The 12,500-nt window shown below is 48.2% G+C and overlaps 1 protein-coding gene across 1 annotated transcript in view; it reads left to right on the top strand.

Annotated features, from left to right (window-relative positions):
- The window catches only part of LOC139571675 (AT-rich interactive domain-containing protein 5B-like), a 181,297-nt gene extending 172,546 nt beyond the window's left edge, over window positions 1-8,751 (top strand). The window contains exons 8-10 of the mRNA XM_071394761.1: window positions 2,974-3,071; window positions 3,162-3,375; window positions 4,152-8,751. Of these exons, the coding sequence (XP_071250862.1) occupies window positions 2,974-3,071; window positions 3,162-3,375; window positions 4,152-6,875 (3,036 nt within the window). The 3' untranslated portion in view covers window positions 6,876-8,751. The remainder of the gene's footprint in view (window positions 1-2,973; window positions 3,072-3,161; window positions 3,376-4,151) is intronic.
- Window positions 8,752-12,500: the final 3,749 nt, after the last annotated feature.

The raw sequence follows: 12,500 nt of genomic DNA, 5'->3' as shown, positions 1-12,500 counted from the left end.
TATAGTATGGTGTAACAGACCATTATAGTGTGGTGTAACAGACCATTATAGTATGGTGTAACAGACCATTATAGTATGGTGTAACAGACCATTATAGTATGGTGTAACAGACTAGAGGCAGTAAAGGACCATTATAGTATGGTGTAACAGACCATTATAGTGTGGTGTAACAGACCGTTATAGTATGGTGTAACAGACCATTATAGTATGGTGTAACAGACCATTATAGTATGGTGTAACAGACCATTATAGTATGGTGTAACAGACCATTATAGTGTGGTGTAACAGACCATTATAGTATGGTGTAACAGACTAGAGGCAGTAAAGGACCATTATAGTATGGTGTAACAGACCATTATAGTGTGGTGTAACAGACTAGAGGCAGTAAAGGACCATTATAGTGTGGTGTAACAGACCATTATAGTATGGTGTAACAGACCATTATAGTATGGTGTAACAGACCATTATAGTATGGTGTAACAGACCATTATAGTATGGTGTAACAGACCATTATAGTATGGTGTAACAGACCATTATAGTATGGTGTAACAGACCATTATAGTATGGTGTAACAGACTAGAGGCAGTAAAGGACCATTATAGTATGGTGTAACAGACCATTATAGTGTGGTGTAACAGACCGTTATAGTATGGTGTAACAGACCATTATAGTATGGTGTAACAGACCATTATAGTATGGTGTAACAGACCATTATAGTATGGTGTAACAGACCATTATAGTATGGTGTAACAGACCATTATAGTATGGTGTAACAGACTAGAGGCAGTAAATGACCATTATAGTATGGTGTAACAGACCATTATAGTGTGGTGTAACAGACTAGAGGCAGTAAAGGACCATTATAGTATGGTGTAACAGACCATTATAGTGTGGTGTAACAGACCATTATAGTATGGTGTAACAGACCATTATACCAATTTGTAAGTCGCTCTGGATAAGAGCGTCTGCTAAATGACTTAAATGTAAATGTAAATGTATAGTATGGTGTAACAGACCATTATAGTATGGTGTAACAGACCATTATAGTATGGTGTAACAGACTAGAGGCAGTAAAGGACCATTATAGTATGGTGTAACAGACCATTATAGTGTGGTGTAACAGACTATAGGCAGTAAAGGACCATTATAGTATGGTGTAACAGACCATTATAGTATGGTGTAACAGACCATTATAGTATGTTGTAACAGACCATTATAGTATGGTGTAACAGACCATTATAGTATGGTGTAACAGACTAGAGGCAGTAAAGGACCATTATAGTATGGTGTAACAGACCATTATAGTGTGGTGTAACAGACTAGAGGCAGTAAAGGACCATTATAGTATGGTGTAACAGACCATTATAGTGTGGTGTAACAGACCATTATAGTATGGTGTAACAGACTAGAGACAGTAAAGGACCATTATAGTATGGTGTAACAGACCATTATAGTATGGTGTAACAGACCATTATAGTATGGTGTAACAGACCATTATAGTGTGGTGTAACAGACTAGAGGCAGTAAAGGACCATTATAGTATGGTGTAACAGACCATTATAGTGTGGTGTAACAGACCATTATAGTATGGTGTAACAGACCATTATAGTATGGTGTAACAGACCATTATAGTGTGGTGTAACAGACTAGAGGCAGTAAAGGACCATTATAGTATGGTGTAACAGACCATTATAGTGTGGTGTAACAGACCATTATAGTGTGGTGTAACAGACTGGAGACCGTAAGGAACCATTATAGTATGGTGTAACAGACTAGAGACAGTAAAGGACCATTATAGTATGGTGTAACAGACCATTATAGTATGGTGTAACAGACCATTATAGTGTGGTGTAACAGACCATTATAGTATGGTGTAACAGACCATTATAGTATGGTATAACAGACTAGAGAGAGTAAAGGACCATTATAGTATGGTGTAACAGACCATTATAGTGTGGTGTAACAGACTAGAGAGAGTAAAGGACCATTACAGTATGGTGTAACAGACCATTATAGTGTGGTGTAACAGACCATTATAGTATGGTGTAACAGACTAGAGACAGTAAAGGACCATTATAGAGTGGTGTAACAGACTAGAGACAGTAACAGACCATTATAGTATGGTGTAACAGACCATTATAGTATGGTGTAACAGACCATTATAGTGTGGTGTAACAGACCATTATAGTTTGGTGTAACAGACCATTATAGTTTGGTGTAACAGACTAGAGACAGTAAAGGACCATTATAGTGTGGTGTAACAGACTAGAGACAGTAAAGGACCATTATAGTATGGTGTAACAGACCATTATAGTATGGTGTAACAGACCATTATAGTATGGTGTAACAGACCATTATAGTATGGTGTAACAGACCATTATAGTATGGTGTAACAGACCATTATAGTATGGTGTAACAGACTAGAGACAGTAAAGGACCATTATAGTATGGTGTAACAGACCATTATAGTATGGTGTAACAGACCATTATAGTATGGTGTAACAGACCATTATAGTATGGTGTAACAGACCATTATAGTATGGTGTAACAGACCATTATAGTATGGTGTAACAGACCATTATAGTATGGTGTAACAGACCATTATAGTATGGTGTAACAGACTAGAGGCAGTAAAGGACCATTATAGTATGGTGTAACAGACCATTATAGTGTGGTGTAACAGACCATTATAGTATGGTGTAACAGACCATTATAGTGTGGTGTAACAGACCATTATAGTATGGTGTAACAGACCATTATAGTGTGGTGTAACAGACTAGAGGCAGTAAAGGACCATTATAGTATGGTGTAACAGACCATTATAGTATGGTGTAACAGACCATTATAGTATGGTGTAACAGACCATTATAGTGTGGTGTAATAGACTGGAGAGGGAGACCCTAATATGCTAGCTATGCTATTTGACAGGTCCAACTGTTTTCTAACCCTGTCATTGTCCCCCTGTGTCATCAGATCACATCGCGCCGACAGTGGAAACACGTATATGACGAGTTAGGAGGAAACCCAGGAAGCACGAGTGCTGCAACCTGCACCAGGCGACATTATGAAAGGTACTGTCTCTATATTAAACATGTAACAACTGTTGATGTTTAATGGCCGTTATTAAATAATTGCTTGATAATAACTGTCTCTCTCCCCAGGCTGATCCTGCCCTATGAGAGGTTCACTAAAGGAGAGGAAGATAAGCCCCTCCCACTATCCAAACCCCGTAAAGACCTGACCACCCAGCAGGGGGTCCCCAAGACCAAGGTTCCCACGGTGACGCAGTGCCCCAAAGAGGAGCAACACCCACTAGACCCCCAACCCCCCAGGACTGAACAGGACCCCTGTGCTAAAGGCCTGGAACTCTCACCAGTCAGTCTAATTCTCTCTCTCTCTCTCTCTCTCTCTGTCTGTCTGTCTGTCTGTCTGTCTGTCTGTTGTCTGCCTGGCTCCTAACTATCCTCTGTGTCTGTTGTCTGCCTGGCTCCTAACTATCCTCTGTGTCTGTTGTCTGTCTGGCTCCTAACTATCCTCTGTGTCTGTTGTCTGTCTGGTCCCTAACTGTCTTCTGTGTCTGTTGTCTGTCTGGTTCCTAACTGTCCTCTGTGTCTGTTGTCTGTCTGGCTCCTAACTATCCTCTGTGTCTGTTGTCTGTCTGGTTCCTAACTATCCTCTGTGTCTGTTGTCTGTCTGGTTCCTAACTATCCTCTGTGTCTGTTGTCTGTCTGGCTCCTAACTATCCTCTGTGTCTGTTGTCTGCCTGGCTCCTAACTATCCTCTGTGTCTGTTGTCTGTCTGGTTCCTAACTGTCTTCTGTGTCTGTTGTCTGCCTGGTTCCTAACTGTCCTCTGTGTCTGTTGTCTGCCTGGCTCCTAACTATCCTCTGTGTCTGTTGTCTGTCTGGTTCCTAACTGTCTTCTGTGTCTGTTGTCTGCCTGGTTCCTAACTGTCCTCTGTGTCTGTTGTCTGCCTGGCTCCTAACTATCCTCTGTGTCTGTTGTCTGTCTGGTTCCTAACTGTCCTCTGTGTCTGTTGTCTGCCTGGTTCCTAACTGTCCTCTGTGTCTATTGTCTGTCTGGTTCCTAACTGTCCTCTGTGTCTGTTGTCTGTCTGGTTCCTGACTGTCCTGTGTGTCTGTTTTGTTGCAGGAGTGTGAGGAGAAGGACAGGAGTCCGGAGGAGGAGGAGGGAGTCAAGGTGAAGCAGGAGGTGCAGCCTTCCCAGTCCCTACCCCTGCCGGCTGGTGAGGTGAGCAGGAGGACCAGTGAGGAGGAGGAAGTCAAGGTGAAGCAGGAGATGCAGCCTTCCCAGTCCCTACCCCTGCCGGCTGGTGAGGTGAGCAGGAGCACCAGTGAGGAGGAGGAGTCAGTAGCGGTCTGCATCAAGGAGAGGGTTCTACACCAAGGAGGTCCCTGGGAGAACAACCAGAACTGCATCAAGGAGAGGGTTCTACACCAAGGAGGTCCCTGGGAGAACAACCAGAACTGCATCAAGGAGAGGGTTCTACACCAAGGAGTTCCCTGGGAGAACGACCAGAACTGCATCAAGGAGAGGGTTCTACACCAAGGAGTTCAGAACAACCAGAAACCACCTTCAGACACCGCTACACTCGACATCTTCTCTGTAGACACTCCCACTCCAATAAACCACCCTCAGGACCAATGGCAGAAGGAGCTGCCTGACTATGCCAACCCATGTCCCCAGGCCAGGCTGGACCAGTCTGGGTTGCCTGAGGAGCCCCAGGGCCCTACCCCTGGCATGGTGGGCATAGTGGGGATGGTGCTCCCCATTCGGCAGAGGTCCCTACAGTCCCCCAAGGCTCCAGAGGACACCACAGACAGAGCACAGCTCCCTGGACAGGACCACTCCTGTTACAGATACTCTACTATACTCTACCCAGGCAGAGCCCATCCTGGACCTGGCACCAATCACCCTGGCACCAATCAACCTGGCATCAAACACCCTGGCACCAATCACCCTGGCACCAATCACCCTGGCACCAACCACCCTGGCACCAATCACCCTGGCACCAACCACCCTGGCACCAACCATCCATGTACCAACCATCCATGCACCAGTCCTGGCACCAACCATCCAGACACCAAACCTGGCACCAACCCTTGCACCAACTCTGTTACCAACCACCCAGGCACCATGTCTGATCTAGCCAAGAAGAAGCTGCTCTCTCAGGTCAATGGGACCGCCTCCGGGCCATCTCTGCCCAATCACTACGCCTTTGGCCCGCCCCCGCCCCTCATCAACACAAGCCTGGCTAATGGCAACGCAGAGGAGTCGGCCAGTCAGCCAATAGCAGGCTGTCAGGGTTCCTGCAGCACAGACACAGCTGTGGTCAAACGTCCGTCTGTCATCCAGCATGCCCAGAGCTTCAAGCCGCTGTTCCACGAGAGAGGGGACAGGAGGGAGGGCCTGAACAGGAACCTAAACAAACCAGGGGAACCCTACTCTTCCTGTGACCTGACCCATCCACCCCCCCAGACTATACACCATCCCCAGCCCCACCCTAACTCTACCTATGACCCCTACCTACTAAGTCCTGACCCCCACCATCCCCAGCCCCACCCTAACTCTACCTATGACCCTTACCTACTAAGTCCTGAGACGCCCCAGCCTGGCCACATTCCCAGATTCCTGCCTGACTTCTCCTCCCCTCCCTACCTCCAGAACCTCCACAGTTTGTACAACCATACAGAGACACACCTCAGCCTCAACCAGGAGCACCTCAGCCAGTTCATCAGCAGCTGGGAGAGGGAGACAGCCTTACCCAGGGACTGTGAGGCCACGCCTGGCCCAGGAGGGCCGGGGTTCCCTTCCTCTAAACACCCCGACACGGTGGGTCTGAGGGGCTACTGTGCCCGTATAAACCCCCTGACCCCCAACCTGACCCCTCACACACTAAGAGACATGACGTCTCTCGTACAGACAACCTCAGAAGACCAACCGACAGACTTAAGTCTTCCCAAGTCCTCTCCTCACAAACCTACCCCCTCCACTGCCACCCCCTCCCTTCACGACCACCCCCTCATGCCCCTCCAGGATACTGGGAGGTTCTGTAGAGTCCCCCCCATGACCATGTCCTCCAGCCCCAAACAGCCTGCAGACCCCCAGCCTAACCCCAGGGAGAAGACACTGAACGGCCAGAGAGGAGGATGGGAGGACCAGGGGCTGGGACACAAGATGGAGGAGCTAAACAGACCCATCCTAGGCACCAAGAACACGTCCAGACCCCAGAACAACGTGCGCACGGCGCGCCCGCTGAAGAGGAGTCTGGAGGAGCGGGAGAACGGGCCCCCAGAGAGGAAGATCAGAGCTGTCACTCCCATGCACTCCTCCTCTTCCTCCTCCTCCTGTACAATCAGGGACAGAGACAGGGAGGGCCACTCGGAGCGGAAGGTCAGGACCCCAGCGCTGGAGGGGGTGGTGCCAGCCGACCCCCAGCCAGCCCTGGTCCACAGCCTCCACCTACACATCAACTCCTTCGTGGAAGGACACACGTTCCCCCTCCACTCCTCCCCCGTGTCCCCCGGGGGCCTCTACCCAGAGGCCTTCATCTCTCAGATCCAGGATATGTGTGAGGGCCTGGGCCACCACAGGCCCCTGGGGTACCAGTACCTGAAGAACCAGGCCGGCCTCTCTCCTCTGGTCCCGCCCTTCGCTTTCCACTCCTTCATGATGCAAAGACAGGCCCACAGCCCCGCCCACATGTACCGGCACCCTATGGGAGCCTTGTATGGGGAACTGTTGCATCATGGTCTACACCCCATGTCTTCCATGTCTGCCCTCAACACACAGCAACACCCAGACTTCAGCCCCTCACAGCTCTCTTCTGTCCACCCCAACACCAAACTATCCTAACCCTCCCTTCAGCCCCCCACAGCTCTCCTCCTCTGGGTTACCTGGGTTAACTGGGCCAACTGGGTTAACTGGGCCAAGTGGGCCAACTGGGTTACCTGGGCCAAGTGGGCCAAGTGGGTTACCTGGGCCAACTGGGTTAACTGGGCCAACTGGGTTACCTGGGCCAACTGGGATAACTGGGATAACTGGGTTACCTGGGCCAACTGGGATAACTGGGATAACTGGGTTACCTGGGCCAACTGGGATAACTGGGTTACCTGGGCCAACTGGGTTAACTGGGCCAACTGGGTTAACTGGGACAACTGGGCCAACTGGGCCAACTGGGTTAACTGGGCCAACTGGGATAACTGGGCCAACTGGGCCAACTGGGATGGCCAATGCAGTGTGGAATGTGTTAAATAAATGACAGAGGTGCTTGTACATACAAAAACAAAAAGGATTATTAGCTGCAACACTTTGTGTTATATTCACTGGCTACTGTAACTGTTGACTGGGTGTTGGAGAGGAGGAGGGAGAGGAGGAGGAGGAGGAGGGAGAGGAGGAAGAGGAGGAGGGGGAGGAGGAGGGAGAGGAGGAAGAGGAAGAGGGGGTGGAGGAGGAGGATGTGGTGCAATATCAAGGACTACTTTCAGAGTCAGAAACTGACTTTATTTTCTGCAGGTATTTCATTGTGATCTATGTAAACTCAGAGGAAATATTTCAGGAGCTTGGCCACAGTTATTAAAGACTCAGCCGGAACACATTAAGACTTGAGGAGCACTTAGTTAAGCACACAAACCAAGTCCTTTCTGATTGGTTCTAACTGACTGGTCCTTACTGACTGGTTCAACCAGAGGACGCCTGGTCCTTACTGACTGGTCCTTACTGACTGGTTCAACCAGAGGACGCCTGGTCCTTACTGACTGGTTCAACCAGAGGACGCCTGGTCCTTACTGACTGGACCTTACTGACTGGTTCAACCAGAGGACGCCTAGTCCTTACTGACTGGTCCTTACTGACTGGTTCAACCAGAGGACGCCTGGTCCTTACTGATTGGTTCTTACTGACTGGTCCTTACTGACTGGTTCAACCAGAGGACGCCTGGTCCTTACTGACTGGTTCAACCAGAGGACGCCTGGTCCTTACTGACTGGTTCAACCAGAGGATGCCTGGTCCTTACTGACTGGTCCTTACTGACTGGTTCAACCAGAGGACGCCTGGTCCTTACTGACTGGTTCAACAAGAGGACGCCTGGTCCTTACTGACTGGTTCAACCAGAGGACGCCTGGTCCTTACTGACTGGTTCAACCAGAGGACGCCTGGTCCTTACTGACTGGTCCTTACTGACTGGTTCAACCAGAGGACGCCTGGTCCTTACTGACTGGTCCTTACTGACTGGTTCTCTGAATCTGACATGTTAAAGAAGACTGCGAAGACGACAATCATTTGAAACTGTTTTTCTGAAATTATACAAAACATTTTGACAAAATGTTGTCAGCACAAAAGGTTTGGTTTGAAGAAAACGGAGGGCGGTATTCAATCAAAACCTGTAACTGGATTTCCGTACTTCAAAAAGGAATCCGTAAATCAAACAATCCAAGCCAAGATTCCCACATGTCCATGTTTCCATGTCATCAATAAACCCATGAAACAAAATGAAAATGTATGTTGTTTTAGACTTTCCTTGAAAATGTGGTGACCATTTGTGATTGAATAGTTCCCTAGCAACACAATCTTACCGTGGGTCGTCCATATTTCAGATGTGTGTTGGAAAGGAAAACCACATGTCAGTTCGGGGTAATGTGGATTGGATATTTGCTCCAACAATGTTTGGTGTAACACTCAAGGTTGCTACGTAACGTTTCTTAAATGAGTAATAAACTATTTTATAACGTAACACAGGGCTACAGTCTTTTATTCAAATAAAATAATTAATGTGATCACATTTTTATTTCCACATTTAGCCGTGACTAGAACACTTAGTCTGCATCCCAAATGGGGTCCTGTTACCTAGCGTGCCTTCAGAACGTATTGACTTATTCCACATTTAGCCGTGACTAGAACACTTAGTCCGCATCCCAAATGGGATCCTGTTACCTAGCGTGTCTTCAGAACGTATTGACTTATTCCACATTTAGCCGTGACTAGAACACTTAGTCTGCATCCCAAATGGAGTCCTGTTACCTAGCGTGTCTTCAGAACGTATTGACTTATTCCACACTGTGTTACAACCTGAATTCAAAATGGATTCAATATATATTTTCTGTCACCCATTTACACACAATACCCCATAATGAAAAAGGGAAAACATGTTTGCAAATGTATTGAAAATTAAATACAGAAATATCTAGTTTACATAAATATTCACACCCCTAAGTCCTTACTTTGTAGAAGCACCTTTGGCGGCGATTACAGCTTTGAGTCGTCTTTTGTACTGTATGTATGTCTGCATCAGCTTTGCACATCTGGATATTCTACCATTCTTCCTTGCAGACTTTCTCAGGCTCTGTTAAGTTCGATGGGGAGCGGAAATAAACAGCAATCTTCAAGTCTTTCCACCGATTTTCAATGGTATTCAAGTCTGGGCCACTCAAGGACTTTCACATTATTGTTCTGAAACCATGATTGCTGAAGCCATGAATGCCTCCTACTGGCTGGTCTCTAGTAGGACACTGAGGAGATGGAGCCTCCTACTGGCTGGTCTCTAGTAGGACACTGAGGAGGTGGAGCCTCCTCCTGGCTGGTCTCTAGTAGGACACTGAGGAGGTGGAACCTCCTACTGGCTGGTCTCTAGTAGGACACTGAGGAGGTGGAACCTCCTACTGGCTGGTCTCTAGTAGGACACTGAGGAGGTGGAACCTCCTACTGGCTGGTCTCTAGTAGGACACTGAGGAGGTGGAGCCTCCTACTGGCTGGTCTCTAGTAGGACACTGAGGAGGTGGAACCTCCTACTGGCTGGTCTCTAGTAGGACACTGAGGAGGTGGAACCTCCTACTGGCTGGTCTCTAGTAGGACACTGAGGAGGTGGAACCTCCTACTGGCTGGTCTCTAGTAGGACACTGAGGAGGTGGAGCCTCCTACTGGCTGGTCTCTAGTAGGACACCGAGGAGGTGGAACCTCCTACTGGCTGGTCTCTGGTAGGACACTGAGGAGGTGGAACCTTCTACTGGCTGGTCTCTAGTAGGACACTGAGGAGGTGGAGTCTCCTACTGGCTGGTCTCTAGTAGGACACTGAGGAGGTGGAGCCTCCTACTGGCTGGTCTCTAGTAGGACACTGAGGAGGTGGAGCCTCCTACTGGCTGGTCTCTATTAGGACACTGAGGAGGTGGAGCCTCCTACTGGCTGGTCTCTAGCAGGACACTGAAGAGGTGGAACCTCCTACTGGCTGGTCTCTAGTAGGACACTGAGGAGGTGGAGTCTCCTACTGGCTGGACTCTAGTAGGACACTGAGGAGGTGGAGCCTCCTACTGGCTGGTCTCTAGTAGGACACTGAGGAGGTGGAGCCTCCTACTGGCTGGTCTCTAGTAGGACACTGAGGAGGTGGAGCCTCCTACTGGCTGGTCTCTAGTAGGACACTGAGGAGGTGGAGCCTCCTACTGGCTGGTCTCTAGTAGGACACTGAGGAGGTGGAGCCTCCTACTGGCTGGTCTCTAGTAGGACACTGAGGAGGTGGAGCCGGTGAGATGAGTCAGGCACAAGCAGATACGAGTAATGAAAGCAATTTTACTCAAATATATCACAATACACGTCGTATAAATACAAGGCCACACAATACGGACCACAATACAATACACAATTACTCACAAACAAGCATGGGGGAACAGAGGGTTAAATAATGAACAAGTAATTGGGGGATTAAAACCAGGTGTGTAAGACAAAGACAAAACAAATGGAAAATGAAAAGTGGATCGGCGATGGCTAGAAGGCCGGTGACGTCGACCGCCGAACGCCGCCCGAACAAGGAGAGGGACCAACTTTGGCGGAAGTCGTGACACCCTCTCTCTCTTTTCTCTCAATTCAACTCAAAGGGGCTTTATTCTCTCGTGTTTCATGGAAAATGTCTGGCAGCCAAAAACAGCAGAACCATTTCTTACTGTATTACCTTGTCTTTTATACGGGTCTCATGGTGCCAGAATATTAGAGGTACATTTCATGGACGTGTGAGAAACCGTCTGTACTGTCTGTAGGTCTGTCATGTTAGCCTGGTGGTAGAAACCGTCTGTACTGTCTGTAGGTCTGTCATGTTAGCCTGGTAGTAGAAACCGTCTGTACTGTGTCTGTAGGTCTGTCATGTTAGCCTGGTGGTAGAAACCGTCTGTACTGTCTGTAGGTCTGTCATGTTAGCCTGGTGGTAGAAACCGTCTGTACTGTCTGTAGGTCTGTCATGTTAGCCTGGTGGTAGAAACCGTCTGTACTGTCTGTAGGTCTGTCATGTTAGCCTGGTGGTAGAAACCGTCTGTACTGTCTGTAGGTCTGTCATGTTAGCCTGGTGGTAGAAACCGTCTGTACTGTGTCTGTAGGTCTGTCATGTTAGCCTGGTGGTAGAAACCGTCTGTACTGTCTGTAGGTCTGTCATGTTAGCCTGGTGGTAGAAACCGTCTGTACTGTCTGTAGGTCTGTCATGTTAGCCTGGTGGTAGAAACCGTCTGTACTGTCTGTAGGTCTGTCATGTTAGCCTGGTAGTAGAAACCGTCTGTACTGTCTGTAGGTCTGTCATGTTAGCCTGGTGGTAGAAACCGTCTGTACTGTCTGTAGGTCTGTCATGTTAGCCTGGTGGTAGAAACCGTCTGTACTGTCTGTAGGTCTGTCATGTTAGCCTGGTGGTAGAAACCGTCTGTACTGTCTGTAGGTCTGTCATGTTAGCCTGGTGGTAGAAACCGTCTGTACTGTCTGTAGGTCTGTCATGTTAGCCTGGTGGTAGAAACCGTCTGTACTGTCTGTAGGTCTGTCATGTTAGCCTGGTGGTAGAAACCGTCTGTACTGTGTCTGTAGGTCTGTCATGTTAGCCTGGTGGTAGAAACCGTAGGTACTGTCTGTAGGTCTGTCATGTTAGCCTGGTGGTAGAAACCGTCTGTACTGTCTGTAGGTCTGTCATGTTAGCCTGGTGGTAGAAACCGTCTGTACTGTCTGTAGGTCTGTCATGTTAGCCTGGTGGTAGAAACCGTCTGTACTGTCTGTAGGTCTGTCATGTTAGCCTGGTGGTAGAAACCGTCTGTACTGTGTCTGTAGGTCTGTCATGTTAGCCTGGTGGTAGAAACCGTCTGTACTGTCTGTAGGTCTGTCATGTTAGCCTGGTGGTAGAAACCGTCTGTACTGTCTGTAGGTCTGTCATGTTAGCCTGGTGTTAGAAACCGTCTGTACTGTCTGTAGGTCTGTCATGTTAGCCTGGTGGTAGAAACCGTCTGTACTGTCTGTAGGTCTGTCATGTTAGCCTGGTGGTAGAAACCGTCTGTACTGTCTGTAGGTCTGTCATGTTAGCCTGGTGGTAGAAACCGTCTGTACTGTCTGTAGGTCTGTCATGTTAGCCTGGTGGTAGAAACCGTCTGTACTGTGTCTGTAGGTCTGTCATGTTAGCCTGGTGGTAGAAACCGTCTGTACTGTCTGTAGGTCTGTCATGTTAGCCTGGTGGTAGAAACCGTCTGTACT

The sequence above is a fragment of the Salvelinus alpinus genome, chromosome 3, assembly GCF_045679555.1.
Source record: "Salvelinus alpinus chromosome 3, SLU_Salpinus.1, whole genome shotgun sequence".
Taxonomy (NCBI): Eukaryota; Metazoa; Chordata; class Actinopteri; order Salmoniformes; family Salmonidae; genus Salvelinus; species Salvelinus alpinus.
The sequence above is the reverse complement of the archived record's forward strand: the minus strand, read 5'-3'. Positions and strand labels throughout refer to the sequence as shown.